This window comes from Miscanthus floridulus, chromosome 10 (assembly GCF_019320115.1).
Source record: "Miscanthus floridulus cultivar M001 chromosome 10, ASM1932011v1, whole genome shotgun sequence".
Classification (NCBI taxonomy): Eukaryota; Viridiplantae; Streptophyta; class Magnoliopsida; order Poales; family Poaceae; genus Miscanthus; species Miscanthus floridulus.
The window spans coordinates 20,547,891-20,565,059 of NC_089589.1; the positions used below are offsets into that span (position 1 = coordinate 20,547,891).

Below are 17,169 nucleotides of genomic sequence, written 5' to 3' on the forward strand. Positions count from 1 at the left end.
CCGAACGAGGAGGTAGGGAAAAAGCCTTAGCTTGTAAATTTTGCTAAAGCTTTGGCTGTGTTACCTCTGCTAACACTTTGACCTGTCATATATACAGGTCCCTCCTGAAACTCGGAAAAGACGACGTCGACGTCCACGACATCTCGCTGGACAAGATGGAGTAGAGGAAAGGAGAGCAGAGGCAACAGCCACAGAGACGGATCACGATGCCTCTGCTCCACAACCTGAAGACACAACCATGACTACCAAGCCTAAGAGGAAACGAGGGGATAGAAAAGGAAATCTATATCCAGATAAGGCATGCTATGTGATAACGGAGGTTGGCCCAGCAGGGGAGGTCCTTGAGCCGAAGGAATTAAGAGGACAATTCCGTAATGTGATCGGGGCCCTAGTAAGAGATAAATTGAACCCAACAATCCCTAACTGGAAAGAGGTACCAGAGAACAAAAAGAATGAACTATGGGATAGGCACTTGAGGGTCAAATTTAGATTTCCGGAGGGTAAGCACGAACTGGTAAAAAAATGCTTTTAGGATGATGGGAGAGGTATTACGACATTGGAGGTCGGACCTCAACACGAAGTATATCCAAAAGGGGTTAACTCTATTCAAAGAGTTTGGCAAAATAACTCCTAGTCAATGGGAGGAGCTCATAGCTCAGAAGACTTCACCGGAGGCATTGGAGCTCAGTGCCCGTAACACCGAGCTGGCGAAGAGGAACAAACACCACCATCATCTAGGCCCGGTGGCTACTATGCCAAGGAAGAGTAGTTTAGAAAGATGGACGAAGAGGCCGCAGCTGCTGGGAATATCGATGTGACAAATCTGAAGGTACGCTCAAGGAACTGGATATATGCGAGGAGTACAGAAACATCCGGCAGTAATCTTAAGTTTGATAAGCCGGAGACCCAAGAGGCGGTATCAAGGATACTGAAATATGCTGAAGACAAGGAGAAGGGCTCCTTCAATCCTTCCAGAGAGAGGGACGAGCTTAGCCTTGGCTTGGGAAACAAGGAGCACACAGGCCGCACCAGGGGGCTAGGGAAAATGACGACCTGGAAGCAAGGATTCGAAGAGGACAGGCACATGTACAAGAAACATGGCTGAGACCGGGAGACTAGTCTTGAGCTCCAAGTGAAGGCTCTAGTTGCGAAGGCGCTGGAGGAGCAAGGACTGTCTACGGAGCCACGGATGTTAGTGACGCCGCCGGGAGAACTGGCATTAGTTGGCAGCCCTCCGAAAGTTCCTAGCAGCCAAGGTTCCACTACAGCCTCAACCCCCGTCGATCGCATACGGGAACCAACTAGTTGCACCTTGGTGTTTCTAAGCGGCCGACAGAACACTATGATGGAGGTTGCAACGGGTGTGGCACATCCTCCCGGTGGCTTACACCACAATAATAAGATACCGTCGGATTACACTAGGGTCGAGGTGCATACCGTGAAGCCCGAGTTCATGTAGTGGAGGATAGACTACGCAACTCCCGAGGGGCTAGTGTTACTCGGTGACGTTATTGGGCAGTTCATCCTCTGGCACAAACGGGACATTATATTGACTGCTTCTTCGCCGCCTCCCCCTCTCCCAAATTTGGAGCGAGTTGTTGAGGTTGGGGAGATATTTTCACCGTCTCGTGACCACCACGTACCTGAGATGCCACATTCTTCCCCGCCTCCTAGCGAGCATGTGCCTGATGAGATGCCACAACCTTCTCCAGCTCGTACCAAGCAAGTGCATGATGAGATGCCACAGTCTTCTCAACAAGCACAGCCGATACATGAACAACGAGTGCCTCCTGAAGAAGGTGATGCACAAGAAGACAAGGACGTGCCTGAATGGGAACTTCGAAAGAAGATTCCAATCAACATAAGGCCAGTTTATGTTCTGGTGAAAGATGTCTCATCGGTGTCCAAGTGGTATTCACATGACCAGTTCAAGCCTGAGAACCAAGTTAAACAAGTCCCAGAACGGGGTTCTGAGGAGGCCGTAACTAGCAAACTCCACCAAATTGCGAAGCATTATCCAAATGTTGATGACATCAAATGGTCAAAGGATTGCCCGAAAACATATGAAAGAGGCAAGCCCTTTATACCAAACCGGGACATCCGGCGCCTACCACTTGGAATGAGAAGGTTCCATGATTGGTACTTGCGTGTTCTCCCAACAAGCATAGATCTCGTACAAGCATGCTTCCCCACCGGCACATTTGGAACCCCAGCCAGGAAAATTGTCTTTGACTTCAATGACATGCACACATGCTTTCACCTGGGAGAAATGGAGATGAATCTAATTCGCACGTGGTGCTTGTAAGTCCTTGTCCTCCCGATATGATATGAATGTAATCTTTGAATTTTGTTGTAACTAACCAACGTCGTGATTTGTAGAATGCAAGTGCACATTGTCAAACAAATGCCAAGTCTGAAAGCCGGGTATGTAGACCCTTAAGCTATAGCCCAACCAAATTTTAATTACCCTAAACAGTGGACAGTGGATGCCAAAGAGCTAGCTGCTGCAAAGACTCTTCGGGAGAAAGAGCGCATCTGTACGGCGAAACTAAAGGAAGAGTCCCTTAAGGTTGCGGCATACATTGCTCTGGCTTTTAAAAATCTACAACAACACTCTACTATGTGGCTACCATACAACTTCGAGTAAGTTCAACTATATACTTAAAGCTTTGTTCGATATATTTTATTCGATGCAAAAGAGCTTATCTAGTTCTATGATTAAATCCATGCAGCAACCACTGGATTTGTATAGCCGTCGATGTCGGGAGGAGCATGGCATGGGTCTTTGATTCAATAGATAAGGACCCGGCGACATACAAAGACTTCATATCGATTCTCAAGACGTATACATATCGACAATCCTCATTAGCTTATATATTTGTATACATACTTGTAATGTTCACTTATGGATACTTACAAGTTGTATTTGCTAAAATAATTCGAACAGGGCATTTAGGTTCTATGTCACTCATCATCACGGAAGGCATGATCCAGTGAGGAAGGAAAAGCTGGCTATAAAAATACTATGTGCGGTAAGTGTAACTTACTTCTTCAGTACTCCGTTACATGGCTGTCAAAAGCATTACCTAACATTTTCATATGCAAAACACACAGTGCCCCAAGCAGAGACTTGGGAGTGTACATTGTGGATACTATACATGTTCTATGATGAGTAACACCAGTGCCTACAGGAGACACCCCTTAAGGGTAAGTTTGAACCTCTTCATCAGTAGTATAAAAACTTCATACATGGTATGAAATACTAAACCGAAACTTGTTCTCTTGTAGTGGAGAGAAGAGAAAGGAATGAAAAAAAGACCCATACAAGGATGACCAATTCTTAGAGCTCGTTGACGACCTTTGCAACTTCATATTGGACCAGATTGTACACGTCAAAGGCGCCTACCATGACCGAGAGTCTGACTTAGGTAGAAATCCTCAGTACCAACACCTTCGTGAGACTGAAAGGCTAGCTCTAGGACGTTGATAACAATGTTTATGGAATTTGTATATTAAATGATGGATTGTATATATCCTTACGAATTGGACTTGTAATTATAGTTTATATAATACTATTGTGCTGGTAGTCGTGTTCGGAACGTTGGTCGCGGGGCGTTCGGCAACGCGGTTCGGAACGTTGGTCGCGGGGCGTTCGGCAACGTGAACGTTGGATGGAATACGCGGAAACATACAGTTCTGGTCGAATTTGAATTGTAAATTTGAATTTTTTTTTGCGGGAAAACGTACTGTAGGGGTGGTTCTAGATTGAACCGCCCCTACAAACAGGTATTATAGAGGCGGCTGGCACTATAGCCGCCCCTATAAATCAATTTGTAGGGGCGGTTGGTGATTGAGCCGCCCCTACAAATCGATTTGTAGGGGCGGCTCAATCACCAACCGCCCTACAAATCGATTTGTAGGGGCGGCTTGGGAACCGCCCCTACAAATGCATGATTTGTAGAGACGGTTCGGTAGGGGCGGCTGGCCAAACCGCTCCTACAAAGGGTTACCAGCCGCCCCTAAAAATGCTTTGTGTAGTAGTGGTGGCTGGGTTTATCATGTGTAAGATACACACCTTCACTTGCGAGTCTGAGTCGACGTGGTGGTAGAGTCCATCTTGAACACGGCAGTGGTGGTGGTTCGCTGGCACCTGGATCGGCGGCAAAAGGGCAGGCCAGCCTGGGAAGGCCTGTCTAATGCTCAGGAGGACCCCGAGAGAACTACTGGTGATCCCGAGACAAATATTGGAGATCGATTAAAGGATGAGGCACGCACAAATAAAATATCTTGAGCTCACGAAAAGAAATTTAGAACATCTAAAAGAAACTGATTATGCAGCAAGAAATACAAAGTTTCACCGAGGAGAGATAATAGAGGGAGATTGATAGATGATGATAAGAAAAGGATTTTGGAAAGCTCCACGCATATAAAAGGATTAAACTGCAGAAACAAGGAATTTTGTTTCACCAAAAAGACAGAGACATGTCGAATAAAGATAACACATTTTGAAAACTTTATGCACTCACAACACAAACTCAAGTAACAAGCATACATCATATCACCAAAAGCCTGTCAAATTGATTTCGAAAAATTGGGAAAACCATTTTTTATAACTAAATTTGCGCTAGCTCGAACCAAACTTGGTAAATTTTATCCAAATATTAAAACAATTTATTTTATTTAGTGTTTTCTATTCACAACCCAAAATTGGAAATTTTGGGGTGTGACATTAACTGCCCTACATCACCACATCACCATTTGTTGAGCTTCTTAGCCATGGCGTCCACATTCTTAGTGAGGTTGTCAAGCTGCACAGCCATGTCGTCCATATTCTTATTGAGGTTGTCTACCTTCACAGACGCAGCGTCAACCTGCACAAACTTGTTTTTGAGATTGTCGACAGCCCAAGCTAGAGCGCGGAGCTTGTGCAATATGGGGGCAGTATCCGTTGCATCCAGGGCGTCCATGAGGTTAACTGGTGACTTGGAGACCTGTGGAAGAGAAAGCATAGTAGTATTACTAGTAGTCAATAATAGTAGTTGCTAGAACAAGTTTTTGCTGTTCTAATTTCTAAAATGCATAATATCTACCCAACCTTTCATACTACAAAGTTTTAGGTCTCGTTGAGCTCTGCAATTTGATAAAGGGTGTGTCTCCATATGAGATTTTTTGGTATTTTCAAAACTTTGAATAAAAAAGTTAACAATAACAAACTAGTAGATTGGGTTGGGCACAACAACTTTGATATTAACCATGTAAACATTCAAGGTGGTTTAGAAATTTTAAATATTGAATTTCAAAATCTCAGAACTTAAGACACATATTTGGGACTTTAAACAACTTCAACTCAAAAAACTTTCAACTACAAAGATGTAGATTATATTGAGTACTACAACTTCGGTATATATGACGGCAACATCTGAAGTTATTTGGAACTTTTACATTTTAAATTTCATATTATGATAAATTTAAACAATATTTTGGGATTCTATATAGTTTCAACAAAACTTCTCAACTACAAAGATGTATATCCTTTCGCGAGCTACAATTTTAATATAAAATTTGTCTTTATTCAACTTCATACAAAAAAGTTACCAACTATTTTTGGGTGCAACTATTAGCAGTGTTGGGGATTTTTAAGTGTCCACCTCTATTAATCTATTTTTAGAGGCGGACCCTTAGTATGCATCCCTCTGGTATTAGTGATTTAAGAGAAAAGAATTTTAAGATGCCCACGTCTATTAATCGATAAACAAAGGCGGGGCCTTAGAACGCCTGTCTGGTTAACCAACTATAAATAGCGATGGTCACCTTAAGATGCCTATTTTTGAAAGAGGTGGGCTTTTGCCTAGAGACCACATAACCAATTATGAAGGCAGTCCGAAGATGTGGCTGGTCCAGTTAATCAGAGAGATTTTCTCCTAAAACCATTTTTCTAGTAGTGGGCTTGAACTTTAAAAAAGGCAGGACTCTTAAGAGGTTTGTCTTTTATAAATAGACTATATTTTCACAAGGTAGTTCTCTGAAGAGGTCTGCCTCTTTAAATCAATTTACGGAGGTGATCATTATTTGGGTATCTCCTAGTAGACTAAATTTGAAATTGACTAGTATTACGAGAGACACTAAAACTTTTCTACCGCTTTTATAATAAAAGGGGTCGTCTCCAAAAATTATTTTTATGCAAGTGTCTTGGCAATGCCATGGCCATATATGGGCATTACAACTTTAAAATGTGTCAAGCACTACAACTTTAGTATATGAGATGTCTCTATCCGAGATTGTTTTGAAATTTTAGTAATTTGAATATCAAAATATATGAATTTAAATTAAATAACTAAGACTTTAAATAACTTTAAATAAAAAATTTATCATTAAGAAACCTGTAGATCAGGTAGGCCACTGCTACTTTGTAATTAGCCATGTGAACAATTAAGGTCGTTTGGAAATTTTAAATTTTGATTTTTTGAATTTAAATAACTCCGACTTTAAAGCTTTTTAACTACAAAGTTGTAGATTCTACTAAGAACTATAGCTTTAGTACAGACCATGTTAACATCCAAGGTTGCTCAAAAATCTTAAATTTTAAATTTGAACATTCGAGAACTGAAAACAACATTTTGGGAAACTAACCAATTTCATATAAAAAACTTCTCAACAATAAAGTTGTAGATCACATCGAGGGCTACAATTATGATGTAAAGTCCGTCTTCATCATAGTTCATAGAAAAAGTTATGAACTTTTTAACAGCAAAAAGTGTACCACAACATTTGGGCATCAAGATTTGGACCCCACCATGGGGCTATGGGCATCAAGATAATCAAAAACAACATTTGGGTTATCGCATTTGGACTCCGTGCAAAGAAACAAGTGTGTGGACCTATTATGTCGAAACCGGCGGTTTCCCAAACCGGCTAAGCTAGTTTTCCTGGATTCTGAGACCATTTGGAGTCCCGATTGGTTTTGGCTCGTGTTTTCACGTGGGAAACTTAAAGAAGTGTCTTAACCATGTTTCCTACTCGGATAAGACCAACCCCTTATATATCGAAGGATCACGGTTGATTGAGAGCTTCAACATCTAATCGTTCAAATAACATCTGTTACTCCTTTTACCCTAACTTTTCCAACCTCCTATTGTTCTGCGCGTCTCTCAATGAGATTCGGTGGCATTCTAGGTGGTCTTGCCGACCCTAGGACAAAACCTTAGCGGTCATCTCCTTGACAGGTCTTTCTGGGAAGTGTTCTCAAGTTCTTTCGGCAAAGAACGGGCTTGAAATAGGCTCTATCGACTTGTTGGTTAGTACGTGCTGATTTCAGAGTTACAAGCTGCGTGATAGGTCATTGGGCCACCTGGTGCATTCTAGGCCTTGCTATTGTGTGATCCGAGATTCAATTAGGCATCAACATATTTTTTTTTGATGCAACTATGTGTAGACGCGGGTTTCTTTATATGCCCGCCTTTATTGATCGATTTCTAGAGACAGACACTTAGTATGCCTGTCTATGTTAATTGTCATTTTCAAAGATGGGCATATGTTAATCGATTAACAGAGGTGGTCGCCTTAGGACATCGTGGCTCTGTTAATAGTCAATTAACAAATACGGTCACCTTAGCATGCCTGGCTCTCAAAATAAATAAGAGCTGGGTATTTGCCTGGAGGCTGCATGGCCATTTATAGAGGTAATCCTTAGATGTGTCCATCTCTATTAATAAGAGAGGTTGTCTCCTAATTTATTTTTGAAGTAGAGATACCATGAAGTCCGTTCCATAGTCTTATGTGCATGCACTCGTCGAAAATCTTCCTACTGCTTACCTCCCCATGTGGAATGGGCCTATATACGCAAAGCACATGTATTTCACTTTTATTCTCACTTCATGTGAAATGGTTAATCCAGAGGAGAGTTCTTTGGAATGATAATTATTATAAGCTATGCTAGCCCGAACCTCTTTAAATAACCAAGGTGACACTAAAACACAACACACATGGATACAACATGACGGACCAGAGCACACTAATGGGCGAAGGTATTACACCTACTGTGCACTTAGGGTTAAACATCAATTGTTAGGATGTGTTTTCATTTTAATTGTCAATCCCTCATCCCCCACTACACATAAACACACACACTTTCATTTTTATCTTTCAGTTTCCAGGGAAATAGTATATATGTTGCTGGTAATATGAAGAGCATCCATGCTTTCCATAATGAACATATCATATACGTACCTGCAGGCCAATTAGATCTTCTGGCAGATCAGAATACATTGACATTTCATCAACCCTAGGTTCTAGCTCTTCAAGTTCATCGATAATGTCCTTTATTTCTGGCCTTTTATCCCGATTTTCATCTACACATCTTAATGCTATGTCGATGCACCTCTTCACTGGTGAAATGTCTATTTCCCGTGGTGATGAATGCCCCGACGTGCCCTGCAGCTTTCCTTTCCAGTTTGTAGTTACCTACGAAACGGGATCATGTAGTTAATTAGATGGCAGTTACACTCAGATATATCTAAGTAGTACATAAAACACATAATATTCACAAATCTCTGTTCATGATACGGAGAACAATTTTCCTTACGAGCTCAATAAACTGTTTGGGAGGCATTGTACTACGGTGGTAGATGCCATTATTTCCAGCCATTATTTTTATCATGATTACTCCCAAACTGAAGACGTCAAACTTCTTTGATATAGCGCCATCAAGTATGTATTCTGGTGGCATGTACCCCCTGGACCATAAGAAGCATAAAAGATATTAAAAATAACCACACTTTTTTGTTGGCAAAGTGTTACAAGAATCAATAGCTCAGAACATGATTGCCCAACTTACAGTGTTCCCTTGCGGATTTCAGTTTGATGAGTTATTGTAGAAGAAACAAGCCTAGACAAACCAAGATCTCCAATCTTTGCCGTCATCATATTGTCCAGCAAAATATTAGCAGGTTTCAAATCAAGGTGGTAAATAGGTTTTCCCTGTGCACTATGTAGGTGGTGTAAACCCTCACAGGTACCTTTAATTATTTTGAAGCATGTGGGCCAGTTAAGACCACAAGATTCATCTGCAATGGGAAAATGAAAAACACATAAGGTCTATCGAGTTTGAATACGTACACCGATTTAAACTAATTTTCTCATATTCGACGTACAAAACCATCAATAAATTAAATAAACTAATTTTCTCCTCAGTCCTATAATCGCACGCATGCCATATTCCAGAATACAGTATACCTGAAATGTGATTCTCAAGGTTTCCACCTTCCACATATTCGAAGCAGAGAACTCTCTCCATTTCATGAGTAGCAATTAGCTTCCCCTCATGACAGATGAACTTACGATGTGATATTTCATGGCAGTAGCCAATTAACCCAACGATATTGGGATGCCGTATCTTGCAAAGGTTACGGAATTCATTGTCGAACGCGTTATCATCAAGTCCCTGCAGCTGATGAAGCCTCTTCACAGCAATCACTTGGTCATTATACAGGCCCTGTTGTGATCAAACTAGTTAGTATAGATGCATAAGGAGTGGTGCCAAAATAGGATTATTACGTTGTAAATAAATTATTAGATATACCTTGTAGACAATTCCATAACCCCCACTACCAATCATCCGATCAATTCCAAAATTGTTGGTAATATCTTGAAGCATATGGAATTTAATGTCCATGTTCTCCCCCACAAGGCCCATCTTGGATCTCTTGTTCCTGAGACACAAAAGGCCTTTTCACACAAGACTTCAATCCAGCATATGCTAAATAGATTCACAAAGCGTAACAGGCCGCAGCCTCCCACCCCACCACCGCCACCCACTACCAACCGACTTCTTTCTGGAGGTGTAGGAATAGATTCCTGCTCACCAATCTCTTCACTGGTTTGCCGCGGTTGGTCACTTGATTGTGCTGTATCCATTTCCATCTAAAGAATAATGATCAGTCAATGACAAGATGATTAGTGCTTTTAAATGAAGAAAATAGTGATGATTATATGTTCAGTGCATTAACTAGTAGCAACAAATTAATTCTCGCCAACCACTTTAGGTGTTTTCTTTGTCTGCACTCCAATTCACCCCCACCAATGACATGGATTTTGAGGGATTTTCTACCTAAATCCCTATGAATCCATATGCATTTGGGTGGACTGGATTGAAGCCGAACAAGCACTTAATGTTTACTCCGTACCTTCCTACTGGTCCAGGGGTTGCGCAATACAACATCACGTGCAATGGCCATTTTGGTTTTATAAATAATTTGATAATAGATGGGATGGTTATTTCTTTAAATTAGAGAAGTGATAATTATCGTGTTCAATGTTTGTCGATCACAGCAACTAGTTCTTGCTAATCTATTCAATGTTTACCTCCACTTGGTGACTTGGTTCTGGAAGAGTGGCATCAGGTTTCTGCTCGCAAATCTCTTCACAGGTTTCCTCCTGTCGAGGGGTGTGGAGATGTTCAGTTGTTCGTAGTAGTATAATGAACAATCAAACGATAGGATTAATTGTTAGTTAGAACGAGAGAAGTTATATTAAATGTTTGCACTGTAATTTGGCGAAGGCATCTAATGGTCAATAGTCTCTTCAAAAAATAATGTTTACCTCTGCTGGGTGACTTGGTTCAGCAATTTCTGTACTGGTTTGCCGTGGTCGGTCGCTTGATTGTGCAGTATCCATTTCCATCTGTAAAATAATAATCAGTCAAACATGCCTCTGGGTACCAGGTGTAGTATAGTATGTTAATAATCACTGTTAAAAGGATGAAACTAAGTGATAATAAGTAAGTGTCTTCATTCGGATCTTTGATGTTTACCTCAGGGTACCAGGTGACCTCCACTTCCACTTCAACTTCATTGCCGTCGTCAGTTTTAGTCGAACAAATTCCATTGTCGAAGCTGAGAGGAACATTCACTTTAACTTCCTTGCCGTCATCAGTTTGAATCTGCAGGTGCACTACAATGTGAAGCACCCTCCCACATGGTACAGCAACCACATTCCTCGCCAGCTCAAGAAGGAGCCATGAGTTGTCGTTGGCAGTGGAGATACTGGAGAAACGCTGACCCTTTCCCTTTGCACGCCTGAAGAGGACGCTCTTGTGTTTGCTTTTAAAGCCATCTATGCGCGCAGTGACTTTACCACTGATGATGCCACCAGGACTGTGCCCATCTTTGAGTCGCAGCCTGACCTGTACTGTTGCCTCCCGGGCGTCTGACATCACCACGTAGGTGACCTTGGCTACCGGCTTGTGGCTCTCCAGAGTGGTGATGGTACCGCGTGCGGGTCGCATGGTATCCACTTGGGCAGCGTGCCTTGGGTCATCACAATCCCATTCCCATTTAATGCGAGGATGCTTGTCGCTGCCGCTGCTAGTACCCGTAGATGTTGTCCTTGGGATGTCGATTTTGATGGAGAAACACCCGTACTCCGCCGAGATGCCCCTGTAGGGTCCAGTCAGGACCAAATCCACCATTCCCTACATGCATGCAGTCATTGATTAATAATAAGATAGTAGATTGAATGTGAAAAAGATTCCACATAAGCAATACCAAGCATTATATACTCACGTGCCCTCGTTGACATTTATCCTCTTGTTGACCTATATCCTCCTGGCGGTGTCCTTGCTCGTCCCTCCTGTAGACGATCTGGCCTCGTTTCCCGTCGAAGACAACGATTTCCATGCCATCAACAAGAAGGTTGGCATGCATGGCCAAGGCCAACAGCTCCACCCGCGGTCGGCCATGGCCCTGGGCATCGTCAGCCTCCACTGGTTGGCTAGGGCGCTCGGATTCGCCAGGATCATTGTCTTGGCTACGCCTAGTGACCATGCGGTCGTCGTCCTCCCCGCCGCCGGGTGGGCTATTGTTGTTGCCTGGCCTAGAGCTGGGGCCGCTGTCCTCCCTGGATTGCTTCATAGAATCACCACCACTGCTGGGCGGGTTACTGGGTTGGCTAGCAGCAGAGCCGCCACGCTTTCGACCTTTTAGCACAGCATTTCGCACGAGGTAAATGGCTTGTGCCTCTGAACCGCACTGGGGTTCGCCGTAGTTTCTTTCCTTCCATTCGCGGAGTTTGCTTGACAATTTCCCATATTTCCACACGAAATCACGCATAAGTTGCCTGGTTGATTCTCCGATGCCGTGCATCCACCCACCAACAGCAAAGGAGTTGTGGAGAGGATTCATCCTTGCAGACTCACAGACTATAACGATCAGGGCCGCCAGTGACAACCTGGCATGGGAATCATCAGCATCCGCCACATCTGTGTAACTCGAAAGCTCGCACACAGCACACTCCGCGGATCGACGGCCCAGATTCTTGGTCTTCAGTTTCCTCACGATTTCCTTTTTTTGTTTTTTCAGATCCTTGATATGATCCAAATTTAGTATGGATGCATAACTGGTGCCCCACTTTAGGTCTTTAGTGCTGTGATGATGGTAATCTTCGGGGATCAAGTATTTGCTATCCTCGTGGTTGTCGCGAAGCTTGTAAAGAACTTCATTATTACGGTTAAAGAAGCCATGGACGTACAAGTCGTCATCCTTCATGACCAGGGTTGTGGACGACGTCTCCTCGCCCTGCCCGTTGACCACTTGCAGCTTGACGCGAACCCACCTTCCCGGTTCAGGACGCGTCTTTCTGAGCAATGGGTGTTCTCGGGTGGAGGAGAGATTTAACAGGTGGTGGCCTTCCATTATATCCTCGCGATCTGGGTGGTCCGAGAGGATGCGACGTAGAGCCATTTATGAATTCAGTGAATGACATCACATCATCTCCGAGGGTGTATACTACAGTTGGATGCCCAGACACCATTTTCACCTGGAGCATGCATGGAAATTTAGTTAGTTAAAATAATAAAGAAAGCAATATAATAAGGCCATATTTACATCCATAGCACTACCCGTTCACTAGCTATGTACTTAGAAAAGCCAAAACGACATAATTTAAAATGGAAGGAGTATATACGTTCTTAAGGATCTAAACAGGCAGACTAATTGTTAGCCCATCAATCAAAGAGTAATTGTTAGTCCACTAGTCTACAAAGCCCCTATTTGGATGGACTCGAACTTATTATTAGTTGGACTAAAGTTTAGCGGACTAAAGTTGAATCCAATGCCATTTGGATACATGGACTATATATAAGCAATTAGTTTTCCTAAACAAAGACTCATATACACCTTTAAGTCAACATTAGCTCACCTTTGCCAACCAGTGAACTAACAACTCATTGAGGTGTGGACTAAAACTAGTCCATCTTTAGTCCTCATGTTTGGATTAGCTAGGTAGGACTAAAGTTTAGGTGATTAATAATTAATCCATTGTATCTAAATAGATCCAAATTAAACCAGCTAACAAGACTACTTGTCAGACTTAGTCGATCTAAAGAGGCCCTATCTATCTATTTCTTTAATGTTTGTCGCAGCTACTGGTCGCAAATCTGTTGCATGCATGTTTACCTCTACTGGGCGACTTAGTTGTGCAGGAAAATCTTGCATGCACTCCACCCGTGTGATTGTCCCTTTAATTTCGATGCCGGTGCCTTTCGGAGTTTGACTTTGAGTCAAAGTTTCTTTGTCGAAGATGAGCGTAGCTTTCAAATGTTTAGCTTTGTTGCTATCTGGAATTTTAATACACAGGTCCACCTCTATGCGAAGTACCCAGCCTGGCGGGACCGGAACAGCAGACCTCACCAGATCAAGACTCGCCTCCGAGCGGCCAAGAAATTGACAAGATTCCTCTGCAGCCCAAAAAATCATCCCAAAAAGTCGTGTCAACTTCCTTGAAGAATTAAAAAAACATTTATAATAGAAATAAGTATCATTGGATTTTTCTTTAATTATATTTTAATAGTATACCTATTTGATATCAATTTTCTCTATAATTTTAGTTAAAATTGAGATGTTTTTTGACTCGTGGTGAAGAAAGTTGAAATGAATTATAATTTGAAATGGAAGGAGTACCTGTGAAGAGCATGCTTCCAACTCGGAAGGGGACGCTGTGCCTGTGTTCATCGACGATGAACGCCACGATTTTACCGCAGACACTGGAGATGTCGTTATTATTGACCCGCCGCAGGTTGACCTCCACAGTGTACGGGACCATGAACATCTCCGGAAAACTCACCTTGAGCATCTCCGGGTAAGCAAATGACAATAAATCTCCCACCATGTATTCCTCTACAGCACAGGAATTCCCGTTAGTTCCAATAACTCTTGACAGGGTGACGTGAGGATAATCTAACTAGAATTTTGGGCAGGTATTGATCGAAAAAAAAGAATTTTGGGTAGGTTTCTGATTATCAGGGCCTGTTTGGATTATGATGTCTAAAGTTTAGTTAATTAAAGTTGAGGACTAAAAATTTACACCACTTTAGTCACATGTGTGGTCTAAAGTTTTGTGAGATGGTTTAAATTTTAGACAACACTTTAGACCTCTTGCTTGGAGCCTCATGAGCTAAAGTGGTCTAAAGTATAGTGGTAGTTTAGACCATAGGTCCAAACAGGGCCTCAATTTACCACACATCTTGCATTGCCTACCAATCCTCCCCAATGTTATCTTTACTATATTACTATTACTAATTAGAGGCCCTAACGGATGCACTATATTAATTCTTATCAGATGCGCTAGGAAAAAAAGATAAATCCGACAAAACCTCACAATAATAATTAACATAGCCTTTAATTTGGTAGACTCTGATCATCATCGTAGATAATAGCCATTGGATCTATCGGAATTTATAAAACAAGCACATTGTTTAGCTTGTTTAGAGTTGTTGGTTTCTATGAATCAACTACAGTTGTGATTTAAATGATTGTCTATGTTATGCATGACTTCCACGCGTTCATTTTCACATAGTTAGCATGTCCAGTACATGTCAAAGAAACATTCGAAGTACTTAGCAAAGGACTACGTCAAACTTATGTACTATTTGTTGTCTTGGTACTGATACCGGATAGCTTTCAACTCTGTAGCTGTCTGAGGTTCAATTGTGCAGCCACTTACTCTATATCATTGCCTTCAACTCTCAAGACCGTAACTAGCAAGTGGTGAAGTTTGTATTATTATTGCTTAGGAAGGGTGATCTATTGTTGGGGGAGCGCCCTCGATGCACCACCCTACCTCAAGGCCCTCGACCCACCTTTTCCCCACGTGATTGAAGTTGTACGCTTGCCATGGAGAACCCTCACGCTCCCATCCGGCCTTTGCCTGTGCCTTAGCCACAGGTATCGCTCCGATGGGAGCAGGCTCTGGGACACCCACGATGACTTGGCCTATTGTGGCCTCGCCTTGATTCTTTGTCTTGCAGGGTCAGGGGTGATGCGCAAAGCCGGCCGATCAAGAACTACCTAAGCAGCCTTCCCACGAGCACCGTCTCTGCCAGACGGAGAAAGGTGGTCCCCCCAAGCGGAGCTCCTGATGGCGTCTTCTGGGTAGTTGGGTACGGGGCACTAGAATGTCTACAATGCCCCTGTACAAATGTAAGGAGGCCCCTGGTCGGTTTCTTGGCAACTATAATTTTGATGTGCCCCCCGAGTACGGCCTATAAATACCCGATGGCACTACAGCGTAAAAGGACAAATTAATTGTCATTCACCCCTGAATTTATTTCACTTACACTAGCCCTCGCTTATACCTTTGCCCTGCCTCGTTACATTCTCTCCTGTGGGACACCCTTAGCCTCCACCGCATTGCTCGTAAGCGTGGGTTCAAACATCTATATGCACTTAACGACACATAATGCGTTAGTCATGCACTTTACGTCACATAATGTGTTAGTCACGCCATAGCTGATCGGTTTAATTTACTTTCCAAATTTATCCTGTGAAATATCTCTGATTACTTTGATTTGAAGCTAATTCATTATGATAATAATTATTGGCATTTCTCTTGCACTCTTAGGATCTTCATGTCTTGTTTAAATTTGCTAATCTTGCGAAGCTATGGAAATTAAATTTATTAGATGTGTGTATTCACTACTGGATTCAGGTTCTTTGCCGAGTGCCTGAGGCACTCGGCAAAGGCTATATTGCACTCGGCAAAGCCTTTGCCGAGTGCGGCACTCGGCAAAGCACACACGGCAAAAAATTGATCGGCAAAGCACTCTTTGCCGAGTGTATTTTATCGGGCACTCGGCAAAGGCTTTGCCGAGTGCCCCGGAAGCACTCGGCAAAGAAAAGCGACCGTCACGGCGCCGGTCCCGTTGACGGTCACTTTGCCGAGTGTCAACCCTGCAGGCACTCGGCAAAGATTTTTTTAATTTTTTTTTAAAAATTTCTTTGCCGAGTGCCAACCCGTGAGGCACTCGGCAAAGAGCTTTTATTTTTTTTAAAAAATTTTCTTTGCCGAGTGCCAACCCTCCATGCACTCGGCAAAGATTTTTTATTTTTTTTAAAAAATTCTTTGCCGAGCGCCAACCCGGAAGGCACTCGGCAAAGAGCTTTTATTTTTTTTTTGAAAATTTTCTTTGCCGAGTGCCACCACTCTAGGCACTCGGCAAAGATTTTTTATTTTTTTTTAAAAAACTCTTTGCCGAGTGCCAACACGGCAGGCACTCGGCAAAGTTTAAATTTTTTTTTTAAATTTCTTTGCCGAGTGTTATAGTCACAGCACTCGGCAAAGCTGGAAAATCTGGTTTCTGGTCACCCATTTTGCCAGCTTTGCCGAGCGTTGTGACCATTGCGCTCGGCAAAGGGGTCCTTTGCCGAGTGCAACACTCGGCAAAGTGACCCAAAACGACAAATTTTTTTTTTGCATTCCATCATGACAAATACATTCATACAAACATATATCACATATATATCTCATCCATCACATATATATCTCAACCATCGCATATATATCTCATCCATCACATATATATCTCATCCATCCACACATCCATCCGCCCATATCACATCCATCACAATATATAATAATAAGTGCTCAAGTCCATCCAAATAAGTTTACAAGTCCATCAAAGTCCACAAGTGCATCACAAGTCCATCACCAAGTGAACAACAAATGTAAAAAATACAACATGCACTCATCTCGGCCACTGCGACTGTGGTGAAGGCCCAGATGCATCATTCGTAGGTGCATGAGGTGGATTATTCGAACCACCGTCAGATGGAGACTGCACAAAGGAGAAAAGATTGCATGTGAGACAAGATTATTTTGATAGCTAATCTAGGACGATAG

The 17,169-nt window shown here is 42.5% G+C and overlaps 2 protein-coding genes across 2 annotated transcripts in view; both read right to left on the reverse strand.

The window, feature by feature from the left end:
* Window positions 1-4,751: 4,751 nt before the first annotated feature.
* On the reverse strand, window positions 4,752-9,767 carry LOC136488150 (cysteine-rich receptor-like protein kinase 44). The gene is made up of 6 exons (XM_066485171.1): window positions 9,578-9,767; window positions 9,232-9,490; window positions 8,834-9,062; window positions 8,582-8,732; window positions 8,227-8,460; window positions 4,752-4,991 (listed from the first exon to the last, which is right to left on the reverse strand). Exons 1-6 carry the CDS (start codon window positions 9,689-9,691, stop codon window positions 4,752-4,754), a joined length of 1,227 nt encoding a protein of 408 aa, XP_066341268.1. The 5' UTR covers window positions 9,692-9,767.
* Window positions 9,768-12,615: 2,848 nt separating this feature from the next.
* Window positions 12,616-17,169, reverse strand: part of LOC136488151 (uncharacterized) — a 38,717-nt gene continuing 34,163 nt past the window's right edge. Inside the window, exons 2-4 of the mRNA XM_066485172.1 lie at window positions 13,953-14,168; window positions 13,449-13,729; window positions 12,616-12,810 (exon numbers count right to left, since the gene is read on the reverse strand). Coding sequence (XP_066341269.1) covers window positions 12,616-12,810; window positions 13,449-13,729; window positions 13,953-14,160 — 684 coding nt within the window. The 5' untranslated portion in view covers window positions 14,161-14,168. The remainder of the gene's footprint in view (window positions 12,811-13,448; window positions 13,730-13,952; window positions 14,169-17,169) is intronic.